The 15,450-nt window shown below is 49.3% G+C and overlaps 1 protein-coding gene across 10 annotated transcripts in view; it reads left to right on the top strand.

Moving 5' to 3' along the window:
* ILF3 (interleukin enhancer binding factor 3) overlaps positions 1–15,450 on the top strand; it is a 47,645-nt gene that overhangs the window by 18,606 nt on the left and 13,589 nt on the right. For 2 of the 10 annotated variants that reach the window (XM_023746680.1, XM_023746679.1), the window contains exons 4-20: positions 51–228; positions 2,985–3,132; positions 4,498–4,589; positions 4,978–5,073; positions 5,721–5,832; positions 6,255–6,352; positions 6,925–7,036; positions 7,136–7,246; positions 7,578–7,777; positions 8,148–8,315; positions 8,766–8,891; positions 8,998–9,174; positions 9,270–9,423; positions 9,567–9,620; positions 12,954–13,313; positions 13,969–14,097; positions 14,485–14,669. In XM_023746680.1, the coding sequence (XP_023602448.1) occupies positions 51–228; positions 2,985–3,132; positions 4,498–4,589; positions 4,978–5,073; positions 5,721–5,832; positions 6,255–6,352; positions 6,925–7,036; positions 7,136–7,246; positions 7,578–7,777; positions 8,148–8,315; positions 8,766–8,891; positions 8,998–9,174; positions 9,270–9,423; positions 9,567–9,620; positions 12,954–13,313; positions 13,969–14,097; positions 14,485–14,621 (2,452 nt within the window). In that variant the 3' untranslated portion in view covers positions 14,622–14,669. Of the gene's footprint in view, positions 1–49; positions 229–2,984; positions 3,133–4,497; positions 4,590–4,977; positions 5,074–5,720; positions 5,833–6,254; positions 6,353–6,924; positions 7,037–7,135; positions 7,247–7,577; positions 7,778–8,147; positions 8,316–8,765; positions 8,892–8,997; positions 9,175–9,269; positions 9,424–9,566; positions 9,621–10,046; positions 11,688–12,953; positions 13,314–13,968; positions 14,098–14,484; positions 15,156–15,450 lie in introns of those variants that run through there. The other 8 variants (XM_014447827.2, XM_023746683.1, XM_023746682.1 and 5 more) reach the window with 8 other exon arrangements.

Genomic DNA, 15,450 nt, shown 5'->3' with positions numbered 1-15,450 from the left:
TTCTGGCCAGTCTGAATCCCTCACATAGCATGCGTTGATCTGTCCTTCAGGGAGCAAAAGACGGAGCATATGACCAGAACCCTGCGGGGTGTAATGCGTGTTGGCCTTGTGGCAAAGGGCCTCCTGCTCAAGGGGGACTTGGACCTGGAGCTGGTGCTGCTATGCAAGGAGAAACCCACAACTGCCCTCCTGGACAAGGTGGCTGACAACCTGGCCATCCAGCTCACTGTGAGTGTGACCACCTCCACTGGGTGGGGCAGAGGAAGAGATGCCCAACTGTGACATGTGCCAAAAGACATACTCTACACCCATCCTTATACCTGCTGTGCTCACACCTCAATAGGGAAAGGACAGGGTGCTGCAGAGCCACTTAGGATCTGAGGACAACGGCTGGGTGACTGCAGTGGTGCCCAGACACTGGCTTCGAGGAAGGACCCAGTACCTACCATATACTAGGCTGCACTGTTCTAGGGCCTCAGTAGGCTTGAATTTCACATCCAGACTCCATTGGATGGCTGGGTGGGAGGATGGATGAATAGATAGTATAATTAACTCTTTCCCTCTGATCTAAACTTTGACATCATCGAAACCTTTTTAAAAATCAGATCCTATTTTTTCCCTTAATCCTCGCCTCAGGGCATGTTTTTGATTTTTAGAGAGAGAGGAAAAGGGAGACAAACACCAGTTGGTTGCCTCCCGCATGTGTCCCTACAGGGGATGGAACCCACACCTTACAAATGACTAGGAAACAAACCCACAATCATTTGGTATAGAAGGTAACACTCCAACCAACCGAGCCACCCTGCCAGGGCCAGGCATACATTTTACATGTATCATTTCATCTTCACAATGCTCCTTGTAGATAGGGCTTTATCCAACAAGGTGTTTGGGAAGAGTAACAGACACCGGCACCCCTAGCTTCAGAACCTCCACACATCACTGCAACCGGCTGCCTCCTGGATTTAATGACAGGATTAGCAAAAACAAAAGAAGTAAAACTCATTCCTTAGAAATACCATTCACTTTTTTTTAAAATTCTTACGATATGCTTATTGATTGGGGGGGGGGGGCGCATTGATGTGAGAGGGAACATCAGTTGGTTGCATTCTGTCCCTTGTGACTGACAATTTGGGATTCAGGACAAAGGGCAGAATTGAAATGTGAAGCTAATGCACTACAATAGGTCATTCTGAGGTGCTATTTAAGATGAAACCCTAGCTTTTCTGTTTTAATAGTAAGTAATTTTAAGTTAATTTTATCCTTGTCTATTAAAAGCATATTAATTGAAGAAAATTAAGCTGATGAAAATGTTTCTGAAGGAAGGACTTTTTTTTTTTCTTACTGATTTTTTAGAGGGTGGGGGGAGAGAGAGACATCAGTGTGAAAGGGAAACATTGATGTGAACCAGCATTACCTTCAGTGCATGGGATGATGCTCAACCAACTGAGCAGAAGGACAACTTTTTTTATATATAAAGAGTGGGTTTTAGAGAAAGATGCAAATAAACTACATTTTTATCTATTTAGATTGGTGGGTTGTGGCTTTTTTGTTTTGTTTTTGTTTTGTTTTGTTTAAAACAACACAGATATATTATCTTTCAGTTCTGGAGGTCAGAAGTCCTGTGTAGGTCTCTGTGGGCCAAAATCAGGCTGTAGAGGAGAAACTATCCTGTTCATTCAGGTTGTTGACATAATTCAGTTCCTTGTAGTGGTAGGACTAAGTTTCTTGCCTTCTTGCTGGTTGTGTTAGCCGAGGGTCATTCCCAGCACCTATAGGCCACTGCTGTATTCCATTACTGAGGCTTCCCTCATCTTCAAAGCCAGAAACCTTGGATGGAATCACTTTCATACTTCAAGTCTGCTCCTCCTCCTGTCTCATCTCTGGATGAATGGGTTTTTTGTTGTTGTTTGTTTTGTTTTTGACCGGCAAATTTGCACGCACACACACCCAGGAGACATATGGTAGTTTCTGGGGACAGTTTTGGTTGTCACAGTGTGAAGAGTAGAGTGCTACTGGCATCTATTGGGTAGAGGGTGGCGGTATGCTGCTCATCACCCTACAATGCACAAGACAGACCCACTCTCAGAATGATCCGGCCTGAAGGCCAGTACTGCGGAGGAGCAAAACCCCCAGTTTAGATTTTTGGAAGTACAGTTGTCTTCCCTACATTTGAAACTTACTTTGTTTCCCTTTAAAAAATAATAAAAGCTTGACTTTCCTTCATCAAGGCATGTAAACTGGTATTAAAAAAACAGAGTCAGACCATTGTGACCATCCTTATAGAGACATGCATTTGCAGTGAGTACGTGCTTTAATATGCACCACACGACAAACTATTTTACTGCACATCGTTTTCACTCCACACATTGGTGGCTGCTCATCCCGGTGTGGAAATAGTTCCTAGATGCTCACTTTGTGCTGCGCGCTGAGCTTTCCATCCAGAGTCCAGTTTAAGCCTCCTGCAGCCTTGTGGCGTAGGTCATGTCATTAAGTCCATTTTACAAATTAGAAGCCACAATGTTTTGGGAGTTTTTTAAGACTTATTGATATTTTTAGAGAGAGAGAAACATCAATGTGCCCTGACCCAGGAATCAACTCAGCAACCTTTCAGTGCACAGGACAACGCCCAACCAACAGAACCACACCTGCCAGGGCTAGAAATAGGAGTCATAATGAGATTAAGTGATTTGTCTAAAGTCACGCAACTAGCAAATGACAAAAGGAGGATTCACGCTCTCAGGCCCTAAACTCTTGCATGTTGCATTATGAAGCTTCCTGTGAAAAATGACATCTTTGTCTATGAAGTACTGGAAAATAGCCATAGACCTTGCCAATTAGAGGGAGGTCCTGACCCCCTAGATGAAGGGCCTGCTGTCCATCACACCCCAAGACATTGGCCTGTTTTCTGCAACAACCAGTGGGGCTAACTAGAAGTGTGGATTCCCTTGAGAAAGTATTTTGAAAATTGCATTTTCTTTTTTTAGGCTGTTACAGAAGATAAGTACGAAATACTCCAATCTGTCGATGATGCTGCGATAGTGATAAAAAATACAAAAGAGCCTCCATTGTCCCTGACTATCCACCTGACATCCCCCGTTGTCAGAGAAGAAATGGAGAAAGTATTAGCTGGAGGTAGGGAGGCTGAGAAGGCCAGCAGGACTTTGGAAACTTGGTGTTCCCTCACTACTCAAATGTGCTATTCAGTTTTAGGCTTCGTTGATAAAAGGATACTGGTGTAGCTTTGCCCACTTTTACTCTGAGATCACATCTCCTGTTTTGGTACTGGGGAGTTTGATCAAACAGTTGCACTAAAAGTGAGTAGCACTTTTCAGAGGATTGCACCATTTTGGTTTGTCTTAATCCTTGAATGCTGTCATCAGTGTTACAGTTGGCTTTTCTATTGAGCCATTCTCTTCTGTGGCCTTGAAAAAGTATGTCCAGGGTGATGTTACAGTTTTTTTAAATTATGGGAGACAACCATATGGCTTCTGCGTAAACATCATGATGGAGTTGTACTAGCAGCTTGTGGTGCAGCAGAACTGAGGGCTTCTTCATTTGTCTTCCTTCCATTGGCTGCTTTGATCAGCTCAGTAATTGAAATGCAAAGAGCTGATACAAAGTTAAACAGTTGTGTGATTTTTCAAAAAACAAAAGTTCAGACACTAATAATGCTTTCACAACTCAGAGTCCTCCCAGGGCTTCCCTCTTGTGTGAATTTTTTTATCACAAACATCACACCACAAATTAAGGGAACAGGCCTTATCCAAATCCCTGATACGCACACGGTAGAACTACAAACACCAGCTTTGCTGCAGCATGGGCTCACACTTAGCACCCTTGTTGCTGTTCTTTGATTACCTTTGGTTCTGATACCTGAATCCAACTACCAAAGCCCTTTTAGTTTATCAGTTTAGGGAAGCTGGACCTTTGACCAACAGGACTCTCTCTGTCAAGGGCTGGGGCTAGGGCAGTCCTGCCTGGTGGGTGGAGGTGGTCCCCTTTGCGGCAGATGCCTTGGGATGGCTGTTGTGGGAAGCAGAGAGGGAGTTCATTTCGACTCCCCCCCACCACTGTTTTGTTTTTGTTTTTTTGTAGGGTTTTTTTGTGTGTGTGGTTTTTTTTCCTCTATTGGAAATTTTAATACAGCTAATTTATTGGGAGATGCCGGGGAGAAAGCATGGTAACAGTCTATTAGAAGATAGGATCCACCTATCTATTCCCTCCCCTATGGGATTATTCCTTGTAGAGTAACTTCCCACTTGTATTTTCGTGGTTTTTTTTGTTTTTGTTTTTTTTTGGAGGGGCCTCCAATTTTTGCAATTTCCTCTCTGGGCAGAGTTGACACACTCAGGCTTCTCCTTCCCTGGTCCAGGGTAGAGATGACTTGAGATTCTGGGAACCTCCACTGCTCTTTAGGAAGCTGCCACATCCCCTTTCCACCTGACAGAAACCCCTTGGTCAAACTGTGCCTTGTCTTCTTATTCCATCCATGAATAGAAACGCTATCAGTCAACGACCCCCCGGACGTCCTGGACAGGCAGAAATGCCTTGCTGCCTTGGCGTCCCTCCGACACGCCAAGTGGTTCCAGGTTTGCATTTTGTTCTTCTATTTGTCTTTTGGTAGAGAATTCCTAAGTTTTAACGTGGCTAACTTGCACTGTAAAGTTTCAGTAATGTTGACCAGTGCCGTGCAGAGTTTAGCACCTGCAGGCATGCAGTTGCTAATGCAGCACGCATAAACCAATTGCCAGTCCCCCAAGGAGGCTTGTGACTGAGTAGGTGGGTTGCTGCTGCTTTGTGCCAAGAGTAACATTATTATCGTCCACACAGTGGCATCACTGCCAACCACACACTTGATGGTTGTGAATGTTCATCCTTTACCCTGGACAAAGTAGCACCCTGAGACTTGTGTTGTTCATGTTTGCCTTGTGTTCCGGTAGGTGCCTTGTGTAAAGAGCCTGTGCTTTGTTCCTCTAGGCCAGAGCCAATGGGCTGAAGTCTTGTGTTATTGTCATCCGGGTCCTGAGGGACCTGTGCACCCGAGTGCCCACCTGGGGTCCTCTAAGAGGATGGGTAAGGCACCTTCTAGCTATGGCCACCTGGGGATTGTGTACCAGGGACCTTCTTCCATAGCCCAGGAATATCTTCTGGTATCTGGGCTAGAGTGGCCCTTTGGGGTGTGGCTGATGTGTCCCCATCCTAGCTGCTTGTTTAGCAACTGCTGTATGCCACATCCTGGGTGGAAGGTGAAAGTGAGACCAGGACCCCCATCACTGTTGAGGAGGTACACAGCTTAGCCTACGGAGGGTGCTAGCACATACTGTGACATGCTCGGCTTCATGATGAAGCCTTTGTGGCTACTCTTGGCCAGCAGTCAGCAAATAGGCCTACAGGCCAATTCTGGCCAGCTGCCTGTTTTACAGCACATACTTAAGGATGTTTTTGTAATTTTAAATATAAGTACCTACAAAATAACTTTAACTTGGCCTCCTGGCCAATGTGGCTGAAAAGATTGAATGTCTGGCCCTTTAAGGAAAAGTTGGCTGAGCCCTGATCTACGTGTCCTATCTTTGGCTTAGCCCTGACTTGTGAACTTGAATGGCTGTGACTTTCCATGCTAGCCCCTCCTCACATATACACAGTGACAGCTCCTCAGCATTGGCCAACCACCCCCACCCCCCACCCCTGGACATGGGCTAACTATCCCTCTTGCCTTTCAGCCCCTTGAGCTTCTCTGTGAAAAGTCCATCGGCACAGCCAACAGACCCATGGGTGCTGGCGAGGCCCTGCGGAGAGTGCTGGAGTGCCTGGCGTCGGGCATCGTGATGCCAGGTTGGGGCCTTGTGCTTTGCAAGTTACAGGAAAAGGACAGGGATCAAGGCCCTGAGGCCACTTCCTGGCGGGTCCCCTGACCGGGTTAGGGCAGCAGCAGCTCCATGTCCCCATAGGGCTAAAGCATGTGACTACCCTCTTGCACCATCATATCCAGCCCTGTGCCGGCTCCGCAGCTGTGACTCAGGGCGGATCCGGGGCACTGGTGACCCACTCCCATGTGAGCTCCTTGCTCTGAGACACATGTGGATTATTTCTCTCATGGGCTGGATGCTGAGTGGGTCACCGAGCTCAGCGTGTTTTCCAGAGCTGGGTGTGGATGGGGCGCGGGGGGTAACGCATCTGGTTCCCTCAGCCAGTACAACTCTTCCGAGACACTAAAGGATAATCCTCTGCATATCTTCCTTGTTTCCTGCCTTCAGATGGTTCTGGCATTTATGACCCTTGTGAAAAAGAAGCCACTGATGCTATTGGGCATCTAGACAGACAGCAACGGGAAGATATCACACAGAGTGCGCAGGTATAGTCATCGCCATTGCCACCGTGAGCCCTTACCCAGTCTGTAATCACTGGCTTCTAGTTCCATTACTGGGTATTCTCAGGGTCGCCACTGGACAGTAGGCTCAGGTTGGGACTGAAGGCGAAGGGATTGTGCCTGATACAGGGCGCCCCAATCTGGGCTGCTTCTTTCCCCTGGTGCCACGCGTGGTTGTAGCCTGCTCCTCCGCCTGCTCGGGTGTTGTTTTCAGACACCGAGTTCAGTGGGGAGATGTATTTGCTGTTTAGATTTTTCCAGGGGTCCTTCCCTTGCAGGCCCACCACGTGGCTCCGTGTGGCAACCAGTCCCCAGATTGGGGTCTCCTGTATTCCTCTTGAGGCGGGTGGTCACAGGCTGGCCTTCCCCCACAGCAAGGCTGGGTCCTGGAAGTCAGGCCCTCCCCTGGCTGTTGGGGGACCCCTTGCTATTTTAGGGGAGACCATTAGCAACCCCTCAGCTCCTGCCCCTTCCAGAAGGCATTAGCAAGCGTACACACCTTGGCCAGGCACACAGGGCGGCTGAGTCAGGTTCCTGTTCCTCTTCCCCTTTTCCAGCATGCTCTGCGACTTGCTGCATTTGGACAGCTGCATAAAGTCCTGGGTATGGACCCTCTGCCTTCTAAGATGCCCAAGAAACCAAAGAATGAAAACCCAGTGGACTACACGGGTAAGTCTGCCAAGGGTTCCAAGTTGGGCAGCGGCCTTGTGAGCCCCTCACAGAGCACCAGACTAGTCTCTTAACTACTTCTGTCCTGATCTCTTTCAGTTCAAATCCCCCCCAGTACCACCTACGCCATTACGCCAATGAAACGCCCAATGGAGGAGGATGGAGAGGAAAAGTCTCCCAGCAAAAAGAAGAAGAAGATTCAGAAGAAAGGTACCGGCATTTGTTCCTAGGCCTTTTTTATCCTCCATCTGTCTCCATTTAAGGTTAATCACAAAGTAGGGAGACACCTGAATTTTTTCAGACATATATAAGATGTCTTTAAAATGGTTAAGTATATCATATGGGTACAGAAGACAAGTGGGGAGGGGGTGTGCCCCTACTGGTGACCTCAGCAGTGGCGTGTACGTGGGAACAGCATAGACAAGGCCTTGCAGCTGCCCAATCCGTCATATCCCGTTACAAAAGCCCATATCAGAAGTGATCCCCTCCCCGGTTCAGAACTGACTGATGTTCCAGAGTGATGTTGGTGGTCTTTCTCTAGAGGAGAAGGCAGAGCCTCCCCAGGCTATGAATGCCCTGATGAGGCTGAACCAGCTGAAGCCCGGGCTGCAGTATAAACTGGTTTCCCAGGCGGGGCCGGTCCATGCCCCCATCTTCACCATGTCTGTGGAAGTAGATGGCAGCTCATTCGAGGCCTCCGGACCATCCAAAAAGACTGCCAAGCTGCATGTGGCTGTTAAGGTACGGTAGCTGGTGGCATTATCCAACGTATGCTTTTCCTTTAGACAGCAAAAGCACTTTGTTCATCTAGGATTTTTTCATACCTGTCGTCTCCTATTTAAGTTCTAGCTGCAAACACTATGAGGCTTAGGGAGGGTATACAAACAATGAAATGGTTAGGTTTTTTAATGTTCGTCAAATCACATGTGGCAAGAATGCCTTTGTCAGCATGGCTGACAGGCGGAAGGTGTCCACACATGGTTGGGCATGTGGGGAGCTAAAGGAAGCAACACCCTGCAAATTGCTGGGTACCACCCTCGGAGCTTCTGATTTATAGTGTCCCAGTGCTGAGCCCCATCCCTCACGGGGGCCTTGCGGATCTCCCTCCCAGGTGTTACAGGATATGGGCTTGCCTACCGGTGCTGAAGGCAGAGACTCCAGTAAGGGGGAGGACTCGGCTGAGGAAACTGAGGCCAAGCCAGCTGTCATGGCTCCTCCACCTGTGGTAGAAGCCGCTTCGACCCCCACTGCTGCCTTTACTGCGGATCCCACTACCGAGGTGAGCCCATGGTGGGCGCTGGATAGCACAACAGGGTAGTGCAGGCAGCCTTGTGTCCTGTGAACCTGGATGGTTGCTGGTCCTCCTCATTTTCTCGCAAAGGAGTCACCTTCCAGTCTGGGAACCTATAGGGGGAACTGGATGTGAGCCTTTGAGCTACTACCCAGAAGGCTTTGCTGATGTTGACCTAGCACTCAGGGATGTCCTGGGGTGACCCTCAGTCAATGATAGGCCATTTCCCAGAAGAAGAGGGTGCAGGTGGAGGTCATCTTATTGCTGGGAGGCTCACAGGTGATTTTCAGAGGCGAGGGTGGTGTGGGACAGCAGGATACATGGAGTGGAGGGCTGTGATGCAGTAGTGGCTATACAGCACGTGTTGGACAGCCCTTGGCTGAGTGTGTTGGGTTTGTGTGTGTGTTTTTTTCCTTTTTCCCTGAGAACATAAAACAGCAGGGGCCGATTCTGACCAAGCATGGCAAGAACCCCGTCATGGAACTTAATGAGAAGAGGCGTGGCCTCAAGTATGAGCTCATCTCAGAGACTGGTGGCAGCCATGACAAGCGCTTTGTGATGGAGGTGAGTGATCCTGGAGCAGTTCCTGTGGAGGCCTGGAATCTTTGGAGAGTCCCCTTGCCCCATTGGGAGGTTTTCGATCACCCCTGACACATGTCTGTTCTTTCAGGTCGAGGTAGATGGACAGAAGTTTCAAGGTGCTGGCTCAAATAAAAAGGTGGCAAAAGCACATGCTGCCCTTGCTGCGCTAGAAAAGCTATTCCCTGATGCCCCTCTCTCCCTGGAAGCCAATAAGAAGAAGAGAGCACCTGTGCCTGTCAGAGGTGGACTGAAATTTGCTGCTAAGGTAACTGGCTGCCCCTGAATCTCTTAAGCTTGGCATGGATTCTTCTGTGATCTGAAAATGAGGCGAATGTAACTTGTCTGTTCTTTCCTGTCCAGCCACATAACCCTGGTTTTGGCATGGGAGGCCCCATGCACAACGAAGTGCCCCCACCCCCAAACCTTCGAGGGCGGGGAAGAGGAGGGAGCATCCGTGGTCGGGGTAGAGGAAGAGGATTTGGTGGCGCCAACCATGGAAACTACATGAATGCTGGTGAGGAACCTTGTCCCATACCCATGGGCCTGTCTTGCTCTCTCGGGTGTGTGGGCCCTCTAGGGTTGAGCTGAGATGCTGGGAGAGGCAGATGCAGAGGAGACCTGCCTCCAGCCCTGATAACGCTGTCGGTTCCTTTCTAGGCGCTGGGTATGGCAGCTATGGGTATGGAGGCAACTCGGCAACAGCTGGCTACAGTAAGTGTGTATTTCTCTTGGTCTGAGTTTGGGAAGAAGCTGCAGTGTAGCTCCCATGCCTGAGTTAGGTCAGGGTGGCCCACACCCATCCTTGGTGATTAGATCAGGTGGTCCTCAAGGCCCCCACCCTCCCCATCCTGCAAAAGTGTGATTTACTCTGTAAATGTTAACACACACACTGTATGACTTGAAAGTACCTTAAAAGTAAAAAATTTTAAATTTCTCTGCTTTAAGCCATGTGAACGAAGCACCAATCTGTGAATATACTTTTCCTGACAATGCACAGCTCTTGTCTTGAGAAGGAGCCTTCATTGGGGGGTTACAGGAGCAGAGAAATCTAAAACATGAATTTCAAATGTGGCGCTCTGTGCCATTTTTCAAAAGAATTCTAATTTTTTTTCTCTGCTCTGTCTCCCCCTTTTGTAGGTGACTTTTTCACAGACTGCTACGGCTATCATGATTTTGGGTCTTCCTAGAGCATCTAAAAGTATTGCACACAAAATCAACTTTTTACTCCAATTTTCTCGAACTCCAAAACCTAAAGTGTCCGTGCTGTGCCCCTGTGCTTCACTGGGTTTCTCAACCGTGGCTTGTCACCGCAGCTTGTCTGAAACTCTTAGCCTGCAGAATTTAAGACAATGGCAGTTTTTATCGTGATTTGCCTTTGAACTTGGTCATATTGAAGTTAACAATAAGTGGAAAACAATTTTCAGAGAATGCATTTTTTGTGCAGAATTGCACAGAATTCTAGAGCCAGCGTTGGTCAGCATCAAGGCAAAAGCCCACCTTTGCTTTTTATGGAAAGCATTACTTTATTTAAGAGACAGATAATGATGCATTTTAATCTACCTTTGTCTTAATTTACAGCAGGTTTTGTATGAATTTTTAACCTTTTAACAAATTCCCAAATCTGGTTGATGCCTTTGATAGTGCTGAAAACTATTTCACCACATCTGAATCCAGAGCAACCGACTTTTTTTTCTTTTCTTTCTTTCTTTCTTTTTTTTTTATAAGCATGTAAAACAATGGGAACATTGGGGAATTGTATATTGTGCAAAGTTAACCTTTCCTGCCTCTTGTAAATGCTCTGGTGGGTGATGGGGGATGCGACATTCTGTGGCTGGTTTAGCTAGAGGTGAACTCTCAAAGGTATCAAAACTGTGCTTCCATCATTTAGTGCAAGAAATAGACAGGCTTAAGGGATCAATAATGCAGAATTTTGCAAGTCCTGATTACAGTTGCAAATGAATGGAATTCTAGAATTTTCTTAAATGGAGTTTTTAAAAATAATCAAGCGGAAAGAGCCTAATATGTAGCTCAATTCTCCGGTGAAAATTTTACCTCAGTAGGGCCTGCACTGCTGGGCGCACAGCTGCGACAAGCCCTGGAAGCTTCCACCCTTTTTACCTTAACGTACAGGCTTGAGGTTGTGGCTTCTCCCTGTGTGGAGAGGCACACAGAGGCGGTTGGGCTCTTTACTCAGGCCCCCATTTCCTGGTGGGAGTCCCTGGAAACAAATCTGGTTTATCTCTGGTCAGCAGTTCTTTTTTGCAGCAAAGCCTGCCTCTGTGTTGACTTGCAAGATTTTGCGTTTATTCAGGCAAAAACTGGTCAAAACGGTTACTGCATAATTTGTTCCCAGAGGTTTGAAACATTCAGTGAAACTTTTTAAAACTTTGCATGATGTATTTTTTTTTAGAAAGTTATTGTTTGAGAATAATGTCTTTTTATACCAGGAAATAGTTATCCTGAATGACGTTGAAAACTTCCCCTCCTTTTTTTTTTTTTTTTTAATCAATACATGTTAAAGTAACAAGCCCTAACTACTTGGCGTCTTCATTCATTCCTGTGCTTGTGGAGGGGTGAGGAGGCAGGCACTCAGTGTAGGCCGAGGGTCAGCTGATGTGGCAGAGTTCTAAGAGGGGACTTGAAGAGGACCTCCTGTCCTGGCCTCCTTGTGTTTGCTCTCTTGCATTGTGGGACACATCCTTGTCCTTGGCTTTGTGATGGGGGTGTTGGTATAGGGTGGAGACTGCCCGCCTGAAGAAAATAAACCCATAGCAGAGATCAGTTCTATCCAAATTACTGTTCAAACAACCCAAGGCACACCACTGTGGGGTGCACATCTTCAGTGGGTGGAAGGCTGGTGAGGACTCCCAAATTCACCCAAAAGACGAGGGACCCTTACATGGAATGGGACAGGTTGCGTGGCAGCGTCCCCTCCCTCTCCTACCTACACTGGGCATAGCCAACCTGACCAAGCACCAGCCTCAACCATCTGTGGACAGAGGCAGAACTAACCAGCAAAGGCACACCCAGGCCTACCTGCTCTAGGAACCCAGGAGCTCCACTGCCCCTGCGGGAGCACTGGACACTGCCCAGCCAGATGGACAGCAACCCACAGGACCCATCTTCTCCCTGTTCCCCGCACCTTAGCTGACCCATCTCCCACAGGTCCACTTGAGTGTCTTTTGGGAGCCATATCTTGACAAACAGTGTTCTGGGGGGTCCTTGCCTAATGACCAGAAGTGGGGGAGCTCTCTGTGACATTCTCCGCCCTTGAGCCTGAGAATGTGGCGGCTTGCTGCACGCTTGTCAATCCTGCTGCTCAGTCCTGCCTGAGCCCAGCAGCTGTGCTGGGAACAATGAGGTGCCCTCTGGGGGACCACTTGGATCTTCTGATCCCAGCCTTAGTCTTCTTTCCCCTGGAGGCTGTGGAATTGCTCCTAAGGCATGTGTTTGCATAAGTCCCATCAGGAAGGAGTCCCAGGACATTTGGCTTAAGTGTCCATTCCTGGTTCTTCTGGAACTAGGTCAGAGCAGTTGGTCTTCTAAGAATGACACCAATGTCAGGGACCTCGTTAAAGAGCATTTCCTTGGGTCACCCAAGCCTGTGACTGCCAAGCCTCTTCCCAGCACAGCAGGGGAGGGCTGGTTGCTTCTCTGGGCTTTGCTTTTCCTGTCATCGTTGGGGACATCTGGGTAGCAATCAGCTAGTTGTGAATGTCATCCTGCACTTGGAGCCCATCTCATTGTAACGTTGACATCCGCTGCAAAAGCTGCTCTCAGCGTGCTGCCGTGCCGCTGCTTGGCAAAGATCCATTGTCATCAGCTAATGGGTGAGTGGAGCTGAAGGCTGGGCCAGCCCAGACCAGGCTGCTTTAGGGACTGGAGCTGCTGCTCCTTGCTCTCCTGCCTCTCACTCTGCCCCCACCTGAGCAGCAGGCTCCTGGGTCAGCCTTCAGGACCCACAGCTTTGACCTTCCCTCCCTACCCCTCTGTTCCCACTCCATTTACCTGAGCCTCCACCTGACTGGATGCCTTCCTGTTTAGGTCAGTTCTACAGCAATGGAGGGCATTCTGGGAATGCTGGCAGTGGCGGCGGCGGGGGCGGTGGTGGCTCCTCCGGCTACGGCTCCTACTACCAAGGTGACAACTACAGCTCCCCAGTGCCCCCGAAACATGCCGGGAAGAAACAGCCACACGGGGGCCAGCAGAAACCCTCCTACGGCTCAGGCTACCAGCCCCACCCAGGCCAGCAGCAGTCCTACAACCAGAGCCAGTACAGCAACTATGGCCCCCCACAGGGCAAGCAGAAAGGCTATAGTCACGGCCAAGGCAACTACTACTCCAACTCCTACAGCTCCCCCGGGGGCGGGGGCGGCTCCGACTACAGCTACGAGAGCAAATTCAGTGAGTTGGCATCCAGTCCCCCAAAAGCTCAACACTGTCCCACCTCTGGCGGGGGGCTGGAAGGAAGTTGGAGGCATTGGCCTCAGGGTGGGCATTGGGACAAACTTGGAGGCAGAGGCTCCAGGCTAGGCCCCTGAGGCTGTGGGTTGAGACTGGGGCACAGAGGGCGGAGTCTGAGTCTGGGCCAGCCACTTCGAGGTGACCTGTGGAGCATCCAGCCCCGATAAGAGCGTGAGTTACTCTGTGCTCCATCTCTCCCTCCGCCTCATGTACAGAACCGGTGGGCTGCACTGTGTCAGTGGCCCCACTGGGGAAGGGTAGGAGTACCGTGGTTTGTGATGGGACACCCAGTAGCAGGGGCCGGGACTTGGGCCAGCTCTGCAATTACTGAACCGCTGGGAAACTTAGGTTGGAGGAGCAGGTGGGAAAGTGGGATGGAACTTGGCTTCAGAATGTGGTGATCAGGACAATCCCGGGCATGGTGACCTTGTGGGATTCTGGCCAGCCCCAAGCAGTTCGTGGTGAGACTAACCTGTGCCAAATCTAAGCAGTCAAGACAGGGAAATTTGCAAGGGTCCAGGGTCTTGGCCAAAGGCCTGCCACGTCCAGGGCTGCAGCACAAGGCCCTTTAACCACACTGTCTTCTCTTTCCCAGACTACAGTGGTAGCGGAGGCCGAAGCGGCGGGAACAGCTACGGCTCAGGCGGGTCGTCGTACAACCCAGGGTCACATGGGGGCTACGGAGGAGGTTCTGGGGGCGGCTCCTCGTACCAAGGCAAACAAGGTGGGCCTGGCGCAGCAGGTGGCATAGCATGGGGAGGCGGGTCCTCACAGAGGCAGAGGCTGTGAGGATAGGTGTGGCCTGGCTTGGGCAGATAGCCTGGGCAGGGCCACAGTGACAGCTGCCTTTTGGCTTCTGTGTGGGGCAGGAACAGAAAGCAGGAGACGGGGCATATGGGGCCCTATGCGAGCACCAACGTAGGCGTGCCTTTAGTTTCTTGGCTTTTAGAACCAGAGGTCCAGGAATTATCGTACCCTAAATTTTGGCACCTCCATGAAGAAATGCTGGCAATACGACAGCCACACAAGAGCCTGGAGCTTAGCCCCAGTTAGAGCTTCCACTGCTGACACCTTTGTGACTGGGCTGATCCCCACCCCCTCTTTCCCTCAGGAGGCTACTCATCACAATCGAACTACAACTCCCCGGGGTCCAGCCAGAATTACTGCGGCCCTCCCAGCTCGTACCAGTCATCACAGGGAGGCTACGGCAGGAACGCAGACCACAGCATGAACTACCAGTACAGATAAAGCCCTGAGGGTGAAGATTTGTACCTTCTGCACTTACCCCTCCTCGTTGTAAGATTCAGTTTTATGCATCACAGTTAACATGTCTGCGGCCCCTCTGGGTCCTCTTGCCCTACCCTGTCCACGTTGCTGTGTTGTGAGGTGCAGCTGGTCACTTTGTGACCCGTTCTGTGACCCATATTTAGCCGTGTTTGGGACTCCACATCTTCAGTGGTTTGTTAGTTGCCATTACAACTTTGTCCGAGTAGAGTTTTCTGAGTTCTTACAGTTCAGTATCCCTCTGTCTATTTACAATTGGTGTTAGTGTTAACTCAGTTTGTCTTGAAATAGTTACAGAAGGGATACCTCATCTGTTAATGCTTTTGTGAAGTGAGTTAAACGAGCTTTCTGTATTTTAATGCTTTAGTGTTTCAGTTTTATAAGTGAAGATTTTATTTTAAAAAACAGTGGGAAAGAGTGGGGTTTTTGTATGTCTGGATCATTCAGGCAGTACATTTGAATTCAACTGAATGTAGACAAATAAAAAAAGAAAAAAAACTGCGCCGTCGTAGGCCTGGGTGTCTGACCCTCCAGGAGTGCAATGGACAGGTTTAGGTTCCTCCACTCTGTTTCCAGCACTGGAAAGTGGAGCACGTGTGGCAGGATGGTCCCTGTTCACCAGAGAGGGTATAGTGGCTACTCCAGGCTTATGCCATCTTGACTGAGTTGGTCAGGGCCAGCCACCAGTTAGCTGGAGTCTTGTAGCCCCTATGTCCTAGCGAACTCCACAGCCCCGAGTGTCTGCATAGCAGCCTAGCGGCCCATGCTCCCACAGCTGAGCATGCTTTGTTTT

This window comes from Myotis lucifugus, unplaced genomic scaffold, assembly GCF_000147115.1.
Source record: "Myotis lucifugus unplaced genomic scaffold, Myoluc2.0 scaffold_719, whole genome shotgun sequence".
In the NCBI taxonomy this organism is placed as follows: domain Eukaryota; kingdom Metazoa; phylum Chordata; class Mammalia; order Chiroptera; family Vespertilionidae; genus Myotis; species Myotis lucifugus.
Note: the sequence above shows the minus strand (reverse complement) of the source record. Positions and strands in the feature narration are given on the sequence as shown.